Here is a 24,010-nt window from a genome sequence, read left to right as displayed (position 1 = left end):
TAGAAAAGAGGAGCTCAGGAATTCAAAGTCACAGTTCAGATGCTGCACAATCCCCTTAAAATTTTTACGTTGGTTCTGAAAGAAACGCTTATTTCCTGTATCCTCAGAGCTGAGATCGCTGAAAAATGAACCAAGTCTCACCCTACCAGTGCCTGAATTACAACGCAAATTAAATTTCCAACCACACAGGATGTCTGCTGTCAAAGTGGGAAGGAATCACATCCTCAAAACTGAAAAGGAGTTAAGTGGAAAGAACCTAGCAAAACTGGACATTGAACCCCTAAATTCTGCTGTCTCCTTTACCGGTAGAAGCAGTCCTTCCAACGGGATCTGAGGGACTAGCCCTGCTTTGCCTGAGGAAACTCCAGCGGCCTCCGCTGAGACACTGCCCTGCAGGACACAGCTGATTCCCTCGGGACACACCACTACCATTCCTTTTGTTTCTAGACTGATCAGGAGAATCAAGTTTTAGGGAGCTCTGACAGGTGAGGTCCAATGTGTGACCCGTGAGGCGGTGTGCTGTACTCCAGAAGAACGGTATCTTGGACCCATTTATATGGATAGAAATTGAGGAAATACGCATAGGAATGGATATTAAGGGTGGGGGGTAACGGTGGAAGGAACATAAAGTGGAATCCAGCAGAATATACTGCTATGGGCCCACGAAGCAGAGATTCGGAACTAATGTTGTAACTCGGGGGTTAAATAGGGCTCTGTTTAGCAGGTTTGCTCATCCCCTGACCACAAGGTGGCCTACACTAAGTGAAGCTGAAATGCCAGGACTGCCTCTGTGTACCAGAATGGAAGAGCTCCAAAGGCTTAGGGAGCCTGGACTATGAGAGTGCTTTTAGCAGTGAACACCTGCTCCGGCACTGTTGAAGGGCCCTTACACCACGACTGTGCGAAACAAGCTTGGGAGTGGGAGCCCGAGTGTCCTGGAGAGCTCTGTGACTCTTCTCCTCTCCAGGTCAGAAAGTCACAGTGGGAAACGCTGCCTCGACAGTGGGAACCTTAAATGTGATGGCTATAATTGAAGCAAAAAGGCCATGTGGCTGCAATTAATTGCCAAAGGTAAATGACTGTGGCCAGCATGACGAAGAGTGAAAGCAGCAATCAGAACAGCCGTGCTCACAGAGCCCTATGGCAGTTCATGCAGCCTGCTGTCCCTAGGGATGCAGTGGATGGGAATTCTACTGGATCTGTGAAAAGGGAAGATGGTACACTCCCGGAGATCTGTAGTATTCGTTCTCCTCCCAGCCTTCCCCAAAGGGACCTATGGATGTTTACCAAGGTGTTCGTGCATTGAGGGAAAGAAATAATCAGGAATGTTGGGGATTACTGGATACTGGGTCTCAGCACACTCCAGGAGACCCAGAGTGTGACCATGATCCACAGCAGCCAGTAAGAGCAGGGACGTGAGGAGGTCAGCTGAACAGTAGAGTTTTAGCTCAGTTCAGTCTCAGAGTGGCTCCAGTGGGCCACTGAACACATCTTGTCATTATTCCCTATGGCGGACTATTCCAGAATGCAGAAGCGGGAGAGACACGCTGAGCAACAGGAAGATGTCATGCATTGTTCCCTGAGCAGTGAGTGAGGTCTGTAATGGGGAGGAAGGCCAAGGGAAAGCCAGCAGAACTACCTCCTGCTCGTTTTATTCATTATTTTCCTAAAAATAGTGAAAATAGTGCCACTCTGTTTTCTCTGTCTCCCCTCAATGCTGCACCTGTCTAACCGTCTCACAAAGGAACACAGAATAGAAGTTATGCTCCTAGTGGAAGACTATTACCCCGTGCGGTCTTGGGTTTAAGGTTTGTTTTTCCTTAAGGTCGGTGTGTTTCAGTGTTGCGTCAGTCAAGTCCAGGGACATAGTATTTACTCCAGACATGTTCATCTGGGTTCAAGTAAAATGTGAAGTATTCAGTAAGCTATGCTGGCTTTGAACTCCCAACTCCTTGTCCTCCTCACTGCACATATTTGAAATTTTTAGTTTTCTGCTTTGCAGCAATTTCTTTCCATTGGGATGCTTGGAGTCTTGCCCCATGAATGCTCATGTAGATCTAGTAGATACTTTAATGAGAGATAATGAAGATTATGAGGAATTTCCCGGGTGGACCTTCATAGATTTCTCTTCTCACCTGGCGGATGTTCCGCCAGCCCCAGAGGCACATCTCTGAACTTTCACACAAATGAGACCCTTGCTTTCTCCTTGAGCTCCACCATCCATGTGCCACGTGGACGTGAGTGTGTTGTCTAAGTTCAGAAAATAATTAAGTTCGGATCTCACAATTTGATTCCATTCTTTCAGAGGTTGAACGCTTTCTTTATTCTCCTTGTTTTTCCTCTCTCATGTAGTCAGTTCAATCATATGTGTTAGCTTATAATTTTTATTTATAAAATGTTTAGTCCAATATACGCTCTTTTGCTCTTCTGGAAGTCTTCATTTCATAGCCCTAATAAATTATTTAATAGTTTGAAACCATTGTAGTTACAGTGAGGAAATAAATAAATAAATTTCAATGCAGGGTGACTTTTTTTCTCCTTTATACTAATATTATATTTTCCATATTAATTATCTGCTTGAAAAGAATTCTTATATTAAGTAATTGTATTTTAAATGATGACAAATATAAATGGCTATATAAATATAAACATACATATAAAAAATAAAGAAACAATGCAATCAGTGTCAGTGAAAGAACAGGTGAGAATTCTTGAGTTACATTCCTAAAAGAAAAGCAATACTATTGTATGTACCTGAAGATATTATTTAAAACAATGGTGCCTCAAAGCACGTTAAAAAATATTTAATGCCAAGAATACGCTGAAGCTCTTGTACTCACTAGTGTGATCCCATATGAGTTTTTAAAAATCACTGCTGCCTTAAGCACAAGAAAACACAGATGGTGAAATTAATTCTAAATACACTTTGATCTTCATAGACCCCTAAGTGGAGAAGGTGGTGAAGGTAAATAAAGGACAGAAGAAGGCGTTAGTGACATGGACTCAGTTATTCACGTGATTCACCGGGTTGAGAAAGAACTTCACCTTTTTTTAAGAAGTGCTTAACTTAAAAATTAGTGTTTTGTATCACTGTGGGAGCCCGTCTATTACCGTCCCTGAAACAGGTGTACACGTACATGTCAGGGAATGAACTCAAGAAATTATTGTGAAACCACTACCCGGAATTCATGGATTTTCAAAGCTCTTTGAACTTTGGTATTTACAAAGTGACCTCAGTTAACTAGCATCATGGTAATGCCCTTAAATCAGAGTCACACTTAACAACTGCTAGTGAAGCAGATTTAAAACCCCAAGGAACACAACGGGAGGTCCTTGTACGAACGTACCGGTGGGCGTATCGGACATGCTGCTACTAACCACTGTCCTCCTCCCCCTGTGGGTTTCCTGTGCTCACGGACAAAGTAAGTTGAAAACAGAGCTGAACCCTCAGTTTGCCTTTTAAAGGTAACTTCATGCTTTATCTACTCTCACGTGTCTCTATATTTCAATAATAGGCTCGTAGGAATTGACTGTATTGTGTCATCTTTACAAACTGTAACCTTAGAGGAAAATTATCTCATACTCTTCCAAGGGAAAAAGGAATTATGCTTTCTCTGGTTTTTGACTTCTACATCAAAAAGACTCTCAACGCTCATTACGAAGTGAATATGCTCACACAACATTAGGAACCTTCTGACTTCAAAATAAATGAAGGGTTCTTATTTTTAATGCAAGGAAAACTTTGGGAGCAATGGGTATCTTTATGATCTTGCACATGGTGATGGTTTCATGGATTCATAGGGCAAAATTCATTAAATCAAACATTTCAAATATATTCAGTTCACTATGTTAATTATACCTTAATACAACTTAAGTCATTAATATCATGATCGATTTAATATTTCAGTAAATAATTTTTAGAGCATTAACCCTAGGACATTGTTCACTAAAGTGTTTTCACGTTTACAGTGAAGTAGTCTATGTTAATTTATCTGAATGCAATTGTTGTAGATTAAATAATTATATTTTAGACATAAGAAACATAATTGTAGAGTCTTTAACTTACTTTTAAATTAAGAACGAATGTATTTCTAGGTATTACTTCTAAAAGCTCTTTTTATAAATATATACAATCTTTAAGATTTTCTTAACGTAAATATGTTCTCTCCTTCTTTTAAACATTTTATAAATCCTTCATTACAATATCTTTTTACTGTCTTACTTTATTCAAAATAAAAAACAAATCTCCTTTCCAAGTTACTGTAAACAAAACCTCTGATATGCTTTAGGATTCCTCGTTGCACCATTTATGAACTGAAGGCAAATCACGATGTTTTATTCCTTAACTTACAAAAAGAATTCACTTTAATAATTTGCTGCATGGTTGGTTTTGTATGTTAAATAAGTCTCTACTGGGGCAACTTCCTTCACTAGCAACAGCAATAACAACAATATAACAAAGATTCCTGTCCAGTGTAAACTCTTCTCCTTCCGTGAGCTCTTTCTAAAAGGAGTCTTTGAGCTAAATGCCTTGTAAGTTTGAGTCGTAGCAATGTTTCTCAACAGAGCGAGGAATCCGCCCTGTAGAAGCACACTTTTGTGTAAATAGAAACATCTTTGTGTATTTAGTGGGCACAGGTTGAATTCTGTCCTCTAAAATTCATATGTTGAAGTCCTAACTCCCAGGACCTCAGAATGTAACTGTACAGGGAGGTATGTTGTTTAAAAAGGTAATTAAGTCAAAATGAGGTTATTAGGGTGGGCTCTGGGTCATTAAATCTAGTGTTGGTCTGAGGGGAGGAGATCAGGACACAGACAGAGAGAGGGAAGCCCGTGTAGAGACACAGGGAGAAGCCAAGAGAGAGGCCAGAGAAGGAACCAAACCTTTTCATACCTCAATCTTGCACCTCTGGCCGCTAGAATTGTGAGAAAATAAATGTTTGTTATTTAAACCGTCCTGTTGATAGCGCTGTGTTACGGCAGCCTTAGTAAATAAACACAATCCTACATTTTTTAAATGTAGAGTAATAATCAAAAATTATTTTCCTGATTTCCACTCAAGTATATTTAAATTCTTACATAGGTACTTTCAGAAGACACTCGTCAGCATTTAGTAATATGTCTTGGGATACTCTGTTGCTAATTTTTTCCTTTAGGAAATATATTTAACATTCAAATTATCTTCACTGTTTCACCGAAAATATAACACACAGCCATAGATACATGTATGACTAAACATAAATGCCTGAATACATATGTATATTCATACGTGCACATGTAGTTGTTCACACAGGTAGCCCACGCAGCATGTGACCCGGCCTGGGAGGAGAGGGCTAGAAAGCGCTGGGATGCTGAGGGGACATCTGTGGAGGACACAGGAAGGAGAGGCGCAAGAAGGGACACAGAGCCACAGACAGTCCTGCCATCTGGCCAGAAGCAAACTTCCTACATCTGGGAGGTTTAGTCGATACAACCACTTTTATCCTCTTCCTCGGTGTTTACATTTTTCTGTGTGATTCTCATCTTGGAAATATTTCCAAAGAACTTAAACATCAGGAACCCCTCACGTACCTCTGTACTCCTAACTACAGGCTGTCCCAATCTCTGCTCACTGATACAGTGCAATAATTAAACTGAGTAGAATAATAAATTCATCGGTGGGATTAGTAAAATGTGTTCCGTATTTATTCATGTAGGATACCGTTTTTTTTTTCTCAAGGGAGAACTTGCGATTTTCCGGAGATAAAACATGGAAACATATACGATGAAAACAAATACAAAGAAACTTTTCCCGTTGACATGGGGAAATATTTCTACTACACCTGTGATCACAAATTTGTGTCTCCTTCACAATCACCCTGGACTCCAATAGCCTGTACAGAGAAAGGATGGTCCCCAACTCCAAAGTGTCTCAGTGAGTAAACACCCCCATCATTATCCAGATGAACCGTTCAGCGTAGTCAGTCAGTGGAGAGGGTGTGCCTGAAGGCACCACAGAGTCTAGACAGTCATGGTGGCAGGTACTGGGGGGACCAGCAAAGATGACATGTGCCATTCGCCTTTATAAGAAGATATTTGTGGAAAGTAATTTTTAGACGTAAAATGTTTCTTATATATGCAAATAATACTTAATGATATTGCATATTAACTTTGACATGCATGGCCTTATTTTTATGAAACCAACTTTTGCCCTTGTTTTCTCTTTCGAAGTACGAAAAATGTAATACTCTTTCAATGCAACATCTATATCAGTCATCTTTTGGGTTTTAGGACAGTGCTTTTTCCCTTGGGTGGAAAATGGTCATTCTGCATCTTCAGGACAAATACACCAGGAGGGTGACTCTGTACAAATTGTCTGTGACACCGGCTACAGTCTTCCAAATAATCAGAGAGGCATCACCTGTACAGAAAGCGGCTGGTCCCTCCCTCCTAAATGCAGTCGTGTCCGTAAGTAAAACACTGTCCTCTGCGATCCCGCATTCTTCTCATCTTACGGAGAAACAACAGTATTAAATATGTGAAGTAATGCTATTTGCTACTGTCCTAATCTTTTTAGTTTCAGGGGTCCAACTGTGTCTAGGTAGACATGCAAATCTTTGGATCGTCATTTAAGAATTACTTTGTCTGCTTGCATAAATTTAATGTAGGTAATGATAGAAAACACTAGCAAAAACACAGTGGAAAACTTTGAAAGACACTTCTATGTCTAAGTAGCACGAAGTTAATGTTTATAGTAAAACTGTGTAAGATCTGCTGACATAACATGATAAGTTAAATTTGTCATAGAGAGATAATGAAAATATCACATTTGCAAAATCATATGGCTTAGCAAACAAGTTTACTTGGCACTTATCTTTTTTTTGGTAAATGCTAAATTTAAAAGATCAGCACAAAAGTATCAATAATTTCCACATCGTTACAACCGCGTAGTTCCAAAATTTAGGCTTACAGTTTGTAATTTAAAATATGGAAAACTGTTTCATATGAACCATATTAGAAATAAGAATATATTGGTGTTGAAGTTGACTTGGAGTTTCTCATATTTTTGCTTAAATGTTACTTAAATGTTACTTCAATGAATAAGAGACTTGGGAACCCTGGGAGTAAGATTCCTAAAGCACAGTCAAAGCCTCTCAGAACAAGCTCTACTCTCGTCCTCAGGACGTCTGCACGCATCACCAAATCATCTAGTCCATATTTACTGTGCACCTTTTACACACCGAGCACTTCCGTAAGTGTTGGAAATCAATCCTCTACAAGAGTCACTGTCTCTTTATTCACAGGCTATAATGTCAAGTGAGAGACCGACAGTAGAAATAACACTAATGGTAAAAAAAAAAAAGAAGAAATTGAGGACTGAAAATTATGAATCATGCACATTATAAAAGATAATATGAAGAACATGACTGGAGGTGGGGGGCATATTTCGTGTAAGGTTGTTTAGGAATCTCCCCCAACCTTAGGGTTGACATCTGGAGAGGAGGAGTCAGATAAATGGCCTTAATGCACCACAAGCCTGTATTCTCTGAAGAAAATCAAGGAGACCATTGTGGCTCATGACGAGGCAAAGTGTTGAGTAAATAATTCAGGAATTTTAGGGCCATGATCAAGATTTTGGATTTTAGTCCATGTTCAATTAGGAACCATAAGCAAAACAGAAAGACAATCTATGGAATGGGAGAAAATACTTGCAAATGATGTGACTGACAACGGTTAAACCTCCAGAATATACAAACAACTCATACAGCTTAACAACAAAAAAACAAGAACCAGATCCAAAAATGGGCAGAGGACCTAAACAAGCAATTCTCTAATGAAGACATACAAATGGCCAACAGGCACCTGAAGAAATGTTCAATATTCCTAATTATTACAGAAATGAAAATCAAAACTACACTGACATATCAAATCACCCCAGTCAGAATGGCCATCATTCAAAAGTCCACAAATGATCAATGCTGGAGAGGCCGTGGAGAAAAGGGACCCCTCCTACACTGCTGCTGGGCATGTAGTTTGGTGCAGCTGCTATGGAAAACACTACGGAGATTCCTCAAAAAACTAAAAATACACTTACCACATGATCCAGCAATCCCACTTCTGGGCATATATCCAGAGAGAACTCTACTTTGAAAAGATACACGCACCCCAACGTTCATAGCAGCACTATTCACAATAGCAAGACGTGGACACAACCTAAATGTCCAACAACAGATGACTGGATAAAGAAGTTGTGGTATATTTATACAATAAAATACTACTCTGCCTTAAAAAATAATAAAATAATGCCATTTGCAGCAACATGGATGGACCTAGAGATTGTCATTCTAAGTGATGTAAGCCAGAAAGAGAAAGAAAAATATGATATTACTCATATGTAGAATCTAAAGAAAGAGTAAAAAGAGGACACTAATGAACCCATCTACAAAACAGAAAGAGACTTGCAGACCTAGTAAACAATTTTTTGGTTACCAGGGGAAAGGGGGTGGGAAGAGATCAACTTTGAGAGTTTCAGCTTTGCAAACGTTAGCCACTATATACAAAAATAAATTAAAAGCAAATTTCTTCTGTATAGCACAGGGACCTATATTCAATATCTTGTAATACCCTTCTATGAAAATGAATCTATGTATGTATATGCATATGCATGACTGCGACATTGAACTGTACACCAGAAGTTGACACACTGTAACTGACTCTACTTGAATTAAAGAATAAAAGATGTCTTCAAAAAAGAAAAAGAAACCTCTGAGAGGTTTTAAGCAGGGAAATGACACAAAGTGAGTGTGAAACAAGATCACTATGGTTACTCTTTAGAAAATGGATCGAGATGTCCAAGAAGAGAGGGGAAGGCCAGTTAGGAGAATATTACCATAATCCAGCTGTGGTATGTTCTAGGGTGGAGTAAAATGGTGAAAAGATGGATTTTCTGTTTTTGTTTATTCGCTATGTAGAAAAATAAAATTGAACTGCTGGTTACAGTTTAAATATTACTGTATGCCAAGTATATGTTTTAATGAGCCGAAAACAAAATAAATCATGAAGGATCTTAGGGAAGTCCTATTAAGCAATATCTATATATGTGTATGTACATATATATGGAGTTAAACAATATGTACTCTTTGTGTCTGACACATTTCACTCAACAAAATTTGTTTTAAAAATTCATAGATGTAACTGAATGTATCAGTAATTCATGTATTTTTTAAAAGAGCATTCCTTTGTTTTAATATTAATATATCACAGTCTGCTTATTCATGCTCCTGTTGGTGTTAATTTCCGTTGTTTTTTCTGCTTGTGAATAAGCCTGCCGTAGACAGTCTTGTTTAAGCCTTTTAGTGGGTGCCGGGGAAATACATTCTAATTTTCTTGAGTGAATATCTGAAGTGAAATTGCTGGATAACAAACTAGCAGCAGGGCTAACTATACAAGACATTGCTACAAAGTTCTTCAATGTCTTTGGACTAGTATTTTGAATGATCACCAGCAATGTATGAGAGTTCTAATTCTTCCACCTCCTCAGTAACATTAAGCGTTGCAAGTCTGTCGGTTTTAGCCATTCTGGTGGCTGTGGAGCAGTGTTTGCTTCTCATTATAATATTGCGCATCCTTGATGAGGGGTCATGTTGAGCACATTTTCATATGGCTTCAGGTCACTTGAACATCTTCTTTTTTCACATAAAGATCTTTATTATTTGATGAAGAAATCTATAGCAAATTAGGATGAATTTCTTTTGGGGAGGGGGCCGTTAACACTTTTATTGTAGTATGATTCCTGTCCAGTAAAGTACACACATTTCAGATGTGCAATATGATGATTTTATTAGATGTATACACCCATGAAACCACTACCATAGTCAAGACAGCTACAATTTTCATCACTCCCCAAGAGGTGCCAATTATGAATTCCTAATTTTACCTTTCCCAGCCATTTACTTCCTTGTAACCATAAGTTTGTTCTGTGAGTCTGTTTCTGTTTTGTAGATAAGTTCATTTGTGTCATTTTTTTTTTTAGATTCCACATATAAGTGATATCATCTGGTATTATCTTTCTCTTTGACTTCTTCATTTAGAATGACGATCTCCACGTCCATCCATGTTGCTGCAAATGGCATTATTTTATACTTTTATGGCTGAGTAGTATTCCATTGTGTGTGTGTGTGTGTACCACATATTCTTTATCCAGTCATCTGTTGATGGACACTTAGGTTGTTTCCATGTCTTGGCTGTTTTAAATAGTGCTGCTGTGAACATGTCTTTTCAAATTATATCTTCTTTCAGATATATACCAAGGAGTGGGATTTCTGGATCATATAGTAAGTGTTTTTAGATTTTTTAAAAACCTCCATACTGTCCTCCATAGTGGCTGCACCAACTTACATTCCCAGCAGTAGTGTACGAGGGTTCCTTTTGCTCCACACCCTCTCCAGCATTTATCATTTGTGGACTTCTGAATGATGGCCATTCTGACTGGTGTGAGGTGATACCCCATTATAGTTTTGATTTGCATTTCTCTTAAAGTATTAGTGATGTTGAGCTTCTTTTCATGTGCTTGTTGGCCATCTGGATGTCTTCTTTGGAGAGATGTCTGTTCAGATCCTATGCCCATCTTTTGATTGGGTTGCTTGTTTTGTTTGTTTTGTTTTGTTTTGATATTGCGGTGTAAGAGCTCCTTGTATATTTTGGAAATTAGTCTCTTGTCAGTTGTATTCTTTGCAAATATTTTCTCCCATTCTGTGGGTTGTCTTTTTGTTGTTGATTGTATCCTTAGCTGTGCAAAAGCTTTTAAGTTTAATTAGATCCCACTTGTTTATTTTTCCTTTTATTTCCATTACTCTAGGCGATGGTTTGAAAAAAAAATATTGCTGCGACTTATGTCAAAGAGTGTTCTATGTTTTCTTCCAGGAGTTTTATAGTATCTGGTCTTACATTTAGGTCTTTAATCCATTTTGACTTTAGTTTTGTATATGGTATTAGCGAATGTTCTAAATTCAGCCCTTTACAGGTAGCTGTCCAGTTTTCCCTGGACCGCTTGTTGAAGAGACTGTCTTCTCTATTGTATATTCTTGCCTCCTTTGTGGTAGATTAATTGACCATATGTGCGTGGGTTTATTTCTGCACTTTCTAACCTGTTCCATTGATCTATGTGTCTGTTTTGGGGCCAGTACCATACTGTTTTCATTACTGCAGCTTTGTAGTACAGACTGAAGTCAGGGAGTGTATTTCCCCCAGATCTAGTCTCCTTTTTCAAGACTGTTTCGGCTATTTGGCATCTTTTGTGTTTCTATACAAATTTTAACTTTTGTTTTGTTCCAGCTCTGTGAAAAATATCATTGGTAATTGGATACCGATTGCATTGAATCTGTACATTGCCTTGGGTAGTATGGCCATTTTAACAATATTGATCCTTGCAATCCAAGAATATGGTATATCTCTCCATCTGTTTATGTCATCTTCAATTTTTCTCATCAGTGTACAGGTCCTTTGCCTCCTTGGGTAGGTTTATTCCCAGGTATTTTATTTTTTCTGGTGAGATCGTAAATGGGATTGTTTCCTTAATTTCCTTTTCTGGAATTGTATTGTTAGTGTATAGAAATGAAACTGATTTCTGTACATTCACTTGGTATCCTACAACTTTACCAAATTCATTGATGAGCTCTAGTCGTTCTTTGATCACTTCTTTAGGGTGTTCTACGTATAGTATCATGTCATCCATGAACAGTGACAGTGTTACTTCTTCTTTTCCTATTTGGATTCTCTTTTTTTTCTCTGATTGCTGTGGCTAGGACTTCCAAAACTATGTTGAATGACAGTGGCGAGAGTAGGCATCCTTGTCTTGTTCCTGATCTTAGAGGAAATGCTTTCAGCTTTTCACCATTAAGTATGATGTTAGCTGTGGGTTTGTCATATATGGCCTTTATTATGTTGAGGTATGGTCCGTCTATGCCCACTTCCCAGAGAATTCTTATCATATATTTGAATTTCATCAAAAGCTTTTTCTGCATCTATTAAGATGATCATATGGTTTTTATTCTTCAGTTTGTTACTGTGCTGTATCACATTGATAGATTTGTGGATACTGAACAATCCTTCATCTCTGGAATAAATCCCACTTGATCATGGTGTATGATCCTTTCGATGCATTGTTGGAGTCGATTTGCTAGTTTTGTTGAGGATTTTTGCAGCTATAGTCATAAGATATTGGCCTGTGATTTTCATTTTTTGTGATATCCTTGTCTGCCTTTGGTATCTACGGTGGCTTCATAAAAGGAGTTCAGAAGTGTTCCTTTCTCTGCAATTTTGTCTAGTAGTTTCACAAGGATAGGTCTTAACGCTTCACTAAATGTTTGGGACAATTCACCTCTGAAGCCATCTGGTCCTGGACTTTGGTTTGTTGGGAGTTTTATAATAACTGAGTCAATCTCAGTACTGGTAACTGGTCTGTTCATATTTTCTATTTCTTCCTGAGTCAGTCTTGGCAAACTGTGCCTTTCTAAGAAATTGTCCATGTCTTCTACACTGTCCTTTCGGTTGGCATATGGTGGCTCATAGCAGCCTCATGATCCCCTGTATTTCTGTGGTGGTGGCTGTAACTTCTTTTTTCTTTCTGACTTTATTAATTTGGGCCCTCTCTCTTTTTTTCTTGATGGGTATGACTAATGATTTATCAATTTTGTTTATCTTTTCAAAGAACTAGCTTTTAGTTTCATTGATCTTTTCTATTTTTTTTTTTTTTTTTAGTCTCTATTTCATCTATTTCTGCTCTGATCCTTATGATTTCCATTCTTCTACTAACTTTGGCTGTGTTTATTCTTCTTTTCGTAGCTGCTTTAAGAGTAATACTAGGTTGTTTACTTGAGATGTTTCTTGTTTCCCCAGGTAGGTTTCTATTGCTATAAACTTCAGTCTTAGAACTAATTTTGCAGCATCCCAGAGGTTTTGGATCCTTGTCTTTTCATTTATCTCAGTGTATTTTTTGATTTCCTCTTTGATGTCTGCAGTGATCCACCGGTTGTTTGGTAGTATACTGCTTCGTCTGCATGTGTTTGCAGTGTTGCCAGTTGTTTTCTTGCAGTTGATTTCTGACCTCGTAGCATTGTGGTTGGAAAAGATGCTTGGTACAATTTCAGTATTCTTAAATTTACTGTGTCTTGCTTTGTGGGCCAACATGTGATCAGTTCTGGAGAATGTTCCATGTGCACTTGAGAAGAATGGGTATTCTCTTGCTTTTGGATGGAATGCTCTGTAGATATCAATTAAGTCCATCTGGCCTCATGTGTCATTTGGTCCTGTATTTCTTTATTGATTTTCTGTCTGAATGATCTGTCTATTGATGTAAGTGGGGTGTTACGTTCCCCCACTATTATTGTGTTGCTGTCCATTTCTCCTTTTATATCTGTTAATAATTGCCTTATATATTGAGGTGCTCCCATGTTGGGTGCATATATATTTACAATTGTTGTATCTTCTCCTTGGACTGATCCTTTGAGCATTATGTAGTGTTCTTTGTCTCTTGTAACAGTCTTTATTTTAAAATCTATTTTGTCTGATATACATATTGCCACTGCAGATTTCTTTTGGTTTCCATTTGCATACAGTATTATTTCCATCCCCTCAATTTCAGCCTGCATGTGTCTCTAGCTCTGAGGTCCATCTCTTTTAGACAGCCCTGTTTCTGTATCCATTCCACGTCTTTTGATTGGAACATTTAATCCATTTAAATAACCACCTATTCTGGAGAAACAGTGAGATTTGTTTTGCCTAAATGTCTCTAGAAACAAAGTCAAAAATGCCTCTTCACGGTTATTTTCAATAAGTATGCAGACTTCAGTGTTTTAATTGATTTTTTTTCCTTTGCGGTAGTGTAGTTTTAATGGTGAATCTGATTTAATTTCATGAATGTTTTTTTCAAGAACTTCCTAGGTAGCTTGTCTGCATTGCATTGGCCGCAGTAGTGCTCCCATTCCTGTAACCAAAAGCCAGGGAATTTAAGTTGTTTTTTTGACTGCTGTGGTCTTTCCATTGAACAGAGCCTCTGAAAGTCTTTGGGGCAAAAACACAAACATTAGATGAGGGAGTCTCACTCCTTATCTAAGTAACCACTTCACAAGGCTGTGAGAAGAGGCTCTAATCTGAGGTCCATTGACTTGTGCATAAGAGTGGTTCAGTTCCACTTAAGTACCTGCCCTTCTCCTCTATTTTATAAATGCTTGCTTTTCTTTTCATGGAAAGATATGTACTTTTTTCTATTTACATAATAATTTTACTTGTTCTTTTTTAGTTTTATGAAACTAAAGATTTTTGGTTTCGTTTTCTTAGAATTTATGCTTTTCTAGTGTAAAAGTTCACTGATCTTATCTTTTATAACCATCTGTTTATGATGGTTTATGGTTTCTCCTTTAAAACAAAACTGTTCTTCTATTAGGTGTTGAATTCCCTCACCTTCAGGTATGAGCGCTGATTCCACTCAATCCACCAAACCACTAAGATAACACATACAAATGTAATGGTTACTTTTTTGGAATTCTTTTAAACTCTGTTGCCTTATTTAACCCTCACAACAAACTCATTGAAGCACTGTCCACATTTGCAGAGAAGGCAACACTGTCAAAGGGTCTGTGTCCGATGGGTCAGGGCTAGGCAAGGTAGCCGGCAGGTTCACATCCTGAGTCTTCTGTGTGTCTCTTTTCTCATCTATAACCTGGAAGTCGTGCCAATGACAGCTGCGCAGGGTGCTCAAATGAGAGAGAGCTTCAGTCAGAGGTCTTGACTCTGTGTCCCGGATAAATGTTCTCCAAATTTTTAATGAGGAAATAAAAGGGTAAAAATACTTCTGCATGGTTTTAGTCCGAGCAATTGACAACTGGGATTCCCATCCAGGTCTTGTGGTTTGAAATGCCATGCACTTTCCCTTATACTGTTATAGGCACGGGGCATGATTCTTTCCTAAAGACGTCTGTCAGGAGGATGAGGGGGAAATTCGAAGAACAAGAAGAAGCTCCATCAAACAGCCCCTAAGTGTCTGGGATGCTCTGAGGAGACCAGTGCTTGTCAGACTTAAGAGTGCGTCAGAACCACCTGGAGGGCTGGCTAACCTGCTTTTGGGGCTCCACCCCCAGACTTTCTCATGCCTTAGGCGTAGACTAGGGCTACAGTTTGCATTTCTAAGAAGTTCCCAGGTGATGCCTGAGCTACTGGGTCCAGGGCCCGCCTTTGGAAAACCAGTGTAGTGGAAAAGAAATATTAGAACATCCCTTGAGTGAAACACCTCCCCCAACCTTGGTGAAGGAGCACGTCACAGCGACAAGCAGCGTGTGTCTGAGATCAGGGCAGCCACTTGCATCAGACGTGTCTGCGCTGCTTGTTAATTAAGGGAGATTTCTACTCACCACTGCAGAATTACTAACGTGAACTTCTGGGGACAAGTACAGAAAACTGCATGTTAAACAGGTTTTATGTACAAAGATAACAGCTCAAGAACCACAGAACTTTACTAGGTAAAGTGTTATATTTGCCAAAGAGAGAGAGAAATTCACTATTAGTATAAAAGTGAATCTACAAGGTTCACGTACCTAGGCCTAAAAAGGAATGAAGGTCAGGAGACTGTCAGTGGGGATATATTTTGTGGAGCAGGGTTATTGGGTAAACTATCCAAGGAAAAATTTTAAATGAAATTTGGGGTTTCTTTTAATCTTCTAAACATTTTGTTAATTGGACAGTATTGGTGTGTTAGAATCTCCATATGACGGCTGCAATGTATGGGGTTGGTTGGTTTGTGTTTGAACAGAATAACTTGGGTCTTTTTGAGGACATTCAGTTAAAATCGCCACCCGCCCTACTGAATGGGGTTGAGCTCCGTGGCGTTTGCTCCCTGACTGCAGCTGAAACCAGCCATTCGAGGGCCCCGCTGCAGCATCCCTCGTGGGGAGGGCTCAGGGCAGGGTCTGGGGTCTTTGCTTCTCACAAACCCCTCGAGTGAGCTCTGCAGCCTGGGCTGGGAACAACTCAGGTAGATGCTCTTTGTTTCACAGGCTCCTTGATGGCAGTTCTGGAAATAGAAGCTCCTGCTACAGACGAGTACGGGCTGTACCGTGAGCTTCTTGCGCTTCTTTAAGGAAATAATCCACCCGTCTTCTGTCTCCATGAGTTTGATGCTGTTTTGATGTGACTGAAAGACTTGGCTGAGCTTGCCCTGGCTCTTCCCAGGCTCCTTCACAGCCAGGTTTCTGGAAGTTGTGTTCATTGCACGTATGGCCACAAGGTGGCGGCCAGCTCCATCTGACAACAAGCAGCTTCAGCTCACTGCTTACACCTGTCACTTTCTGATCTGTCAGTAGTCAAAGTGTGTCGCTTTTCTGTAAACTAAGGCTACTAGATGGAAATGCAAGAGATCATCTTGTACATTGATTGCCAACCTTTTTAAAATTTTCACCCAAAGGAAGGAGATGCAGCCGCCATTCTTTAATGTAATTCTGACTCTGGTGTCTTTCAGAATGTAGGTAAGAGAGTAACACTGTTATTGCAGACGCGTGGCAACGCCTCTGTTCAAAAATTTAACAGTGATGCGTATCCAAGAATGACATCCCATTTGTTGAAGTGTTACTCAAAATGATTGTTATGTTAGAGATTTTTTTTCTTTCTATGCAGATGTTTCCTGTGTGAATCCACCCAGTGTGGAAAATGCTGCTCTACAAAACCCGAAGCCTAGATATCAGTCTGGTGACAGAGTACGTTATGAATGCCTCAAACCTTATGACCTTTTTGGGGACGTAGAAGTGACATGTTTAAATGGAACTTGGACAAAACCACCTCAGTGCAAAGGTAGAGTATCTTACCTACTCTCCCAATATTAAAGAATTTATCAGGGACAAATAATGTTAATATAAATATATAAGGAAGTAGTTCTTATGGAACAATTTTTAAGTGCAAATGAAACAGTGGCGGTTAAAGTCCAGTTTTTTTGTCAACTGAATAAGTAATCTGACATATTTATTTTGTGAAAGATGTGACCAGGTTTGAACAGTTGGAATCATGGAAAACTTCCTGTCTTAAGTATTAAGATCCTGAAGAATAAATGGGTTAAAGATACCAGAAGTACCTCTGACACCCCAACATATTCCAGTTTGACACGAAATTCCACTGTGAGACATGGGATAGGGACCTGGGGCCTTGCGAAGGACGTGATTTAATTTGGGCATCTTCAGCATATGGATTGTATGTAAAGGCATGTTACTGGCTGAGCTTACTCAAGGACTTAGTGTGCACATTAAATAAAGAGTCTGGGAACTTGGTCCTGGGACCCGTGAGTGTTTAGAGTTCAGGAAGTAAGGGAAGCCAAGAAAATAACAGATCAGCCGCTTGTGGTTTTCAAAGGAACTAACTTTTGCCTGGTATGTAGTGTTTCTAATTTTTCACTTGCCCCCACGTATGTTTTCATGTTTGAAATGAATTTCTTGTCGACAGCATATAGTTGGGTCTTGTTTACGTGTCCACCCTGACATTTTCAGCTTTTAGCTGCTGTATTTCGACCATTTAATTTAAAGTAACTATTAGCATATTAGGGACCATGGCAGCCAAAAATTTTAGTGTTTGTTTTGTGTGTGTTTTTGTTTCTCATCCCCGTTTCCTTTCTTGTCCTTCCTGTGGATTTTTCAACATGATGAAGTAGTTTAATTTTGATATTCTGCGTTACTTCTGAGCATATCTCTTTGCATTGTTTTCTTAAGTCATTGTTCTAGGTTTTAACACATACATTCAGGCTTATCACACCCTACCTGTATAGACATTTTACCACTTCAAGTGGAATGTGGAAATCTTACTTCCATTAGGCCCATTTAATCTCCTCACGTTTGTAACATAAATATTTTAAGTGGTCCCTCCACATACATTGAGCACCTTATGAAATGATACAATTTTGCACAAACGTAATTTAGCAAACTCATTAGAGAAAAGATAGTCTTATATTTACCCCTATTTTTAAAGTCCATTGCACTGTTTGTTTACTAAATTCTCAATCCCTTTTCTGTTATATTTTCCTTTCTATTTGAAGATTTCCTTTAGCAATTCTTTAAGTAGAGGTCTGCGGGAGACAAATTCTCTGTTTTCCTGTGTTTGGGAATGTCTTTATTTCTCCCTTTTATCCTAAAGGATAGCATCACTGGATACAGAATTTGGGGTTGACAGCTCTTTTCTTCCAGCCTTGGGGAAATGCTGTGACTTCTGTTTGGCTCTGTGGCCATGGATGAGAACCCTGCTGGTGTTTGAACCATTTTCCCATATAGGTATTGCATAGTATCTATCTAGCTGCTTTTGAGATTTTTTTCTTCTTCTTTAGTTTCCAGCAGTTTGATCTGGTATGTCTTATGTATTTTGATGAAAGTTTCTTTGCATTTATTCTCTTTGGAATTCACTCAGATATTTCAGTATGTAGATTTATGCCTTATGCCCTATGTGGAAAATTTTAAAACCATAGTTTTAAAGTTTTTTTGATCTCCAACCCCTTTCTTTTCAATCTTTTGCTGTCTTCCCAGAGGTCCACGAAGCTCTGTCCATTGTTTTCAGTCTATTTTCAAAATTAGTTTATATTCAAGTTAATTTATCCTTCTGTCAGCTGCAGTATATTGTAGAGTTCAACCAGTTTGTTTTTTTTAAAAAAAAAAAAATCTCTTACTCTATTTTTTAGTTCTATAAATTCAGTAGGATTTTTAAAAACTGTTGTCCAGTAATTTCAATATTTGTGTCATTGCAGTGTTGTCTTCTGTCGATTCTCCTTTTTGTTTTGAGGCTTTTCTGGTCCTTGCTATGTTGAGTGATTTTCAGTTGTATCCTGAGCGTTTGGAGTATTGCCTTTTGAGACTAAGGACTTTATTGAAATTTTTTATTTATCAGGCCTCCATTACGGCCATGCAGGGTGCAAGTCTGGCCTTCCCACTTGGCCTCCACTGACAGCAGGAGAACGGAGAGAGGCGTCTTGTTCCCTCAGCCTGTGGGTGGAAGTCCAGGCTCCTTACTTGGCCTCTGCAGATCAAGGCAGGGAGAGGGCTGTCAGCTTCCTTCTACGGTATATTTCTGTAGTGAGTCAGGATTGGTAAAAGTGTTTCTGTCTTGCTAGGTGGCTTCACCTAAAGACAAAGATGTGAGCACTACTTGAGCAGTTTTTTTCGTCTGACTGGGTAATATTCCTGGGTTGCAGTCTCAGTGCCCAGTCCAGGACACACAGGGGGCGAAGTGAAAACACAGTGTCCTTCCTTGAATCCCAAGGTCGCCAACCAGACTGACTTCTCTCCATCCTCCACAGTCTCCTCTGTTGGTGTTCATCATATGTTCGGGGTGTTTACTTAGCAGAAGGAATACTTAGCAGAAGCAATGAGCAGAATGTTTCCACCTCACCTTGTCCAGAAAAAGAAGGCAGCATTCCCTTTCCCACTATTCACGTTTGTAATTCTTGACTTTTATTAAAGGAGCTGATGTTTCTTTTGTAATAAAAATGAAAATCATTAAAAATGACTGGGGCTTCAGTAGGCACTGCTGTACGTTCTATACAAGGACACAGAACTTTTTGTTTATCTTACGTACTCATCTGCACAGCGTATATTCACTAAGAAAACATTTTTTAATACTGGAATAATACAAAGAAGACATATTTGTTAATGTATTATGTGTGCTTTCATGTGGGGTGAAAGGACTGGCTGTAAAATAGGCCTCAGTGTAGTGATGAAAATTTCTTCAGTAACTTTCATGTTATTAGATATCGCAAGCTTTAATGCTGCACACTATGCTGCTTTCTTTATTTTGAACTGTGGAGGGTTTTCTTTGGTCCTTCAATAAATCTAACAACATGTTCCTTAGACTCTCAAGGAAAATGTGGGCCTCCTCCACCTATAGACAACGGAGACATTACCTCGTTCCCGTTGCCAGTGTACCCTCCGGGCTCGACCGTTGAGTACCAGTGCCAATCCTACTATGAACTGGACGGAAACAGGAATGTAATATGTAGGAATGGAGAGTGGTCAGAACCTCCCAAATGCTTAGGTGAGTATTTTAATCTTCTCGTGGATCCTGGGAAAAGAGTGCAATGAACATGATGTTTAGCTGTTTCTAGTAGAGTTTCCAAGGACTAACAAATTGCCATTCTGTAGGCTGACTAACGGATATTAGTATGCGCAGAAATAAAGTTTGAAAATTTTTGTTTCAAGCAACAATAGCAACAAAAGATTCCTTAAGGAAAGCTCTTCATATGATCACTGACATGATGATTAAGTATAGCATTTAATTTTTTACAGTAAACAGTACATTATTTATACATCATTAACTGTTTGAATTGATGGAATCTACATAAAGGATTTTCAGAGAGTTGGTTTGCAAAAGATTTAGAGAATGAAGTCCTGGACCAGTGTCCAAGACTCTGCTTGAAAATCTGAAATTCTGTGGAAAATATTTGTATACTAATTAACGTTTTATGTTTTTTTTAAACTTCAGAGGCATGTGTAATTTCACAAGAAATGATGGAAAAACATAACATAGAGTTAAGATGGAGATATGCTAAAAAAATTTATACTAAAACCGACGACATTATTGAATTTCGATGTAAACGTGGGTACCGTGAAAAGTCACCTGCCCGTAATTTTCGAGTAGCCTGTCGGGAAGGACGAGTGGCGTATCCTACTTGTGGGTGAAACAACGGTTAAAATGCAGCCATAAAACTGAAATATGCAGATGTAGTCAGAACTGTTCATTGTTAATCCAATTCTTCTGAGTTTATTTTATGGAGTATCATTTAACTCCTTTTATTCATAAATCAGAATTTGTGTTAAATATTATGTGGATGATGCAGTTATAATCTGGGAGACCAATAAATCTCACTTCGTAAAAGCACCTCATTAAAACCTGGCAAATAAAAATGCTGTGTGTCCTATTCATAAAACATCGATGGTGAGAAATCACTTCAGTGCCGCTTCCATCCATCATTCTCCCACCTTTCTCAAATCTATCTCCTCAACTTCTCAGGCTTTCTGAGCCTCTCTCTTTCAGGGAAATGGGGAAAAATGCTTGTCTCCATCTTCAAAACAATAGCACTTCACAAATAAGTAAAAAGAAAACCATGCCATGCCTGTGTTAGTAGTAAGATGAACAGAGTCGTTTCCCGCCTTTGCTGACCTGTCAGTAAACAGTGCACCCAGAAAAGGTGAAAGATGTGACCTTGTATGAGATGCCTATGGAGCACATTTAATAATTCAGCCACATCATTACGAGGAATCAGAATCAAATTGGATGAATAAATGTCTTAATGTGACATGAAAAGTGATTTTAAAAACCCAACATCAAGTATAAATACAGACACATACACACACTATGCTTTAAACACTGAAGACATTTTTATAGAGAAAATAGTGGCAGGATAAATACTTAAGACTAACTATAGTTGAATTTGGACATAACAGAATAAATGTGGTTTTAACTCCTTTTCACTTACTTGTATTCTCAATTTTTTCTCTTTAATGTATATCACCTTTAAACCATAATATATGTCATTTTAAAATACAGATATATACAAAGTAACACAGTATGTGATGAGAACTGTAGAGACCTCTTTGGTAATGATGTCAGATCTAATAAAATGTTCATGATTTTGCTGGTACAGATGGTTTTGGAAGCATTTAATCACGAGAGTCTGAAATATGATTTTTATGTTTATACATGTCAAACAGCAGAGTTGGTTTAAATCAGTTGCCTATAAGTATTTTATTTTATTTTATTTTATTTTATTTTATTTTATTGTGTTGTATTGTATTTATTACTGAAGTACAGTCAATTACAATGTGTCAATCTCTGGGTGCAAAGCACAAAGTCCCACTCATGCCCTATGAGCATGTTAAATTTCTAAAACTCATGAAAACCCTAAGGTGAAAATAGAGCTCTAAATAATTAAGCTAAAAATATTTTAAGGTGGTATCCTGTTACTCCATGCTGCATCAAACCCAGTGGCTTTCTTAGGAAAACAAGCATGGGCCATCAGCACTGGAGCTCATGGATCTAAATCTGAAGCACTGGTCACAGCCAGTTTTCTCACCTTTAAATGAATATTGTTACAACTGGCAAGTTATCTTTGCTGTCAATGTTAACATTTCTGTATATACTATTTCTCCTAATTTTCACCTAATGGTTGTAGAATCTATTTACAACATGTGACTACAATCAATTATGTCACTTTTGGCTAGAAAATAGTGATTTTTAAGATCCAATTCTATCATTTTTCTGCATTCTAAATTGTCATTCTGTGTAAAGATGAGTTTTAATTTACCAACTCTTCTTATATTAAACTCACCTAAAAAGTTTTGCCAAACCTTTAGTTTTGACCTTTAATTTTCAATATTTGGAGCAAGGGCCTGATGTAATAGTAACCTTCCATGATGGTTTTAAGATGTTTCCCCTTAAGAAAAAGTTATCAGCATGGACTCCTAGATTTTTATTTCTTTAATGTATCACAATCAATTATTTGAAGTGAGTTATTTGTCTGAAGCTCAAATTATCCAAAATCTGGTGGTGAGTGCCTCCTGAACCTGGCTTCTGATTGATTTTCTTGTGTCCCATGGGCCTTTGAGCATTTCCCTCCTTTTTAGCAGAATACCGATGATCCAGTCTCACTGTATACCTCCCAGGCCCAGCACCCATCATCACACATCTCTTTAAAAAGCTCTGATTCTCTGTATTGCACAATAGGCTTTGGGACCGAGAAACTGTGTTGTCGGTGCTAAGTGGGGGTTTTCAACACTGTTGAAGTGCCCATACTTCCAGGATCTTTTGGTTGTCAAATCTCCAAAACAGAAAGGAAATTTTTCCTGTGGTTATTGTTTTTAGTATTTTTTACTGAGTTACAGTTGATTTCCAATAGTTTCAGGTGTACAACAATGTGAGTCACAAGTTTTACAGGCTATACTCCACTTACAGCTATTATAAAGCCCTGGCTACACTCCCTGTGTTGTACAGTATCTCCTCGCGGCTGGCTTCCCACGTGTGGTAGTTAGTGCTGCTTATCCCGCCGCCCTGTGCGCCCCTCCCCCTGCCCTCCTCCCACTGGTACCCACTTGTTTGTTCTCTGTATCTGGGAGTCTGTTTCTTTTTGTTACAGTCACTTCTTTGCTACATTTTTTAGATTCCACGTATAAGTGATACACAATTTTCATCTTTCTCTGTATGACTTATTTCACTAAGAATAATACCCTCCAAGTCCATCCATGTTGTTTCAAATGACAAAATTTCATTCTTTTCTACGGGTGAGTGGTATCCCATCATATATACACATGTACCACAGTGTGTTGGGTTTGGGTGAATCTGGTCAGGTAGAAACAGAAGAAAACCGTCATATTTTTTCTCAGGGAAATCCTGGTTAGTGCAGATAACCTAGAGAAGATGAGAAGATTTAACTTTGGGGCATCCAAGTTCATCTGTTTACTTTAAAGGAGGAGTATGAATTTCCAAGCTCAGACGGCTTTTGACTAAGGTTATTGAAGACTTTATTTTTAAGAGGTAGGAGAAGAGCTGTGAATTTCTAACACTTCATACATATCTAGTATGCAGGAGCGGGAATTAAATAGTGAAATGTTTTTTACAATTGCCCCAATATTGCAGAATGCCAGTTACAAATAAAATTCATCAAAAATGTCTTTAGTCTCTGCCCAATTGTACTCAGATATCTAGCATTTTTGGAAGGAAACAAAAAGCACACAGGAAAAAACATAACATCTATAGATACGTATTTCTAAAAGATGAAAACACTAAAAGGAGAATATCACCAGATGAGGTACTAAAGAATGGACTATGTATCCGGCACATTAAACAGGTACTAGAGAGGAGAGTCTTGTTATAGCTTGAGTCTGCAAAGTGAAACACCAGAGGGGGAAATGATTATATGCAAGATGACAAAGCTGGAAAGAAGAAAAAAAAAAAAAAAAACAGTAAAGATTCAGTCTAGGGAAGTAACCAGAACAATGAGAACACAAAGTATTTTTTTAAT

At 38.5% G+C, this 24,010-nt stretch overlaps 1 protein-coding gene across 1 annotated transcript; it reads left to right on the top strand.

The window, feature by feature from the left end:
• Positions 1-3,264: 3,264 nt before the first annotated feature.
• Positions 3,265-21,634, top strand: LOC105067240 (complement factor H-related protein 1-like). Its single transcript, XM_074351594.1, has 6 exons — positions 3,265-3,422; positions 5,720-5,914; positions 6,271-6,447; positions 16,645-16,818; positions 19,846-20,028; positions 20,476-21,634. Exons 1-6 carry the CDS (start codon positions 3,365-3,367, stop codon positions 20,670-20,672), a joined length of 984 nt encoding a protein of 327 aa, XP_074207695.1. The 5' UTR covers positions 3,265-3,364; the 3' UTR covers positions 20,673-21,634.
• Positions 21,635-24,010: the final 2,376 nt, after the last annotated feature.

This window comes from Camelus bactrianus, chromosome 23 (genome assembly GCF_048773025.1).
Source record: "Camelus bactrianus isolate YW-2024 breed Bactrian camel chromosome 23, ASM4877302v1, whole genome shotgun sequence".
NCBI classification, from domain to species: domain Eukaryota; kingdom Metazoa; phylum Chordata; class Mammalia; order Artiodactyla; family Camelidae; genus Camelus; species Camelus bactrianus.
This window is presented reverse-complemented; position numbering and strand designations above follow the sequence as displayed.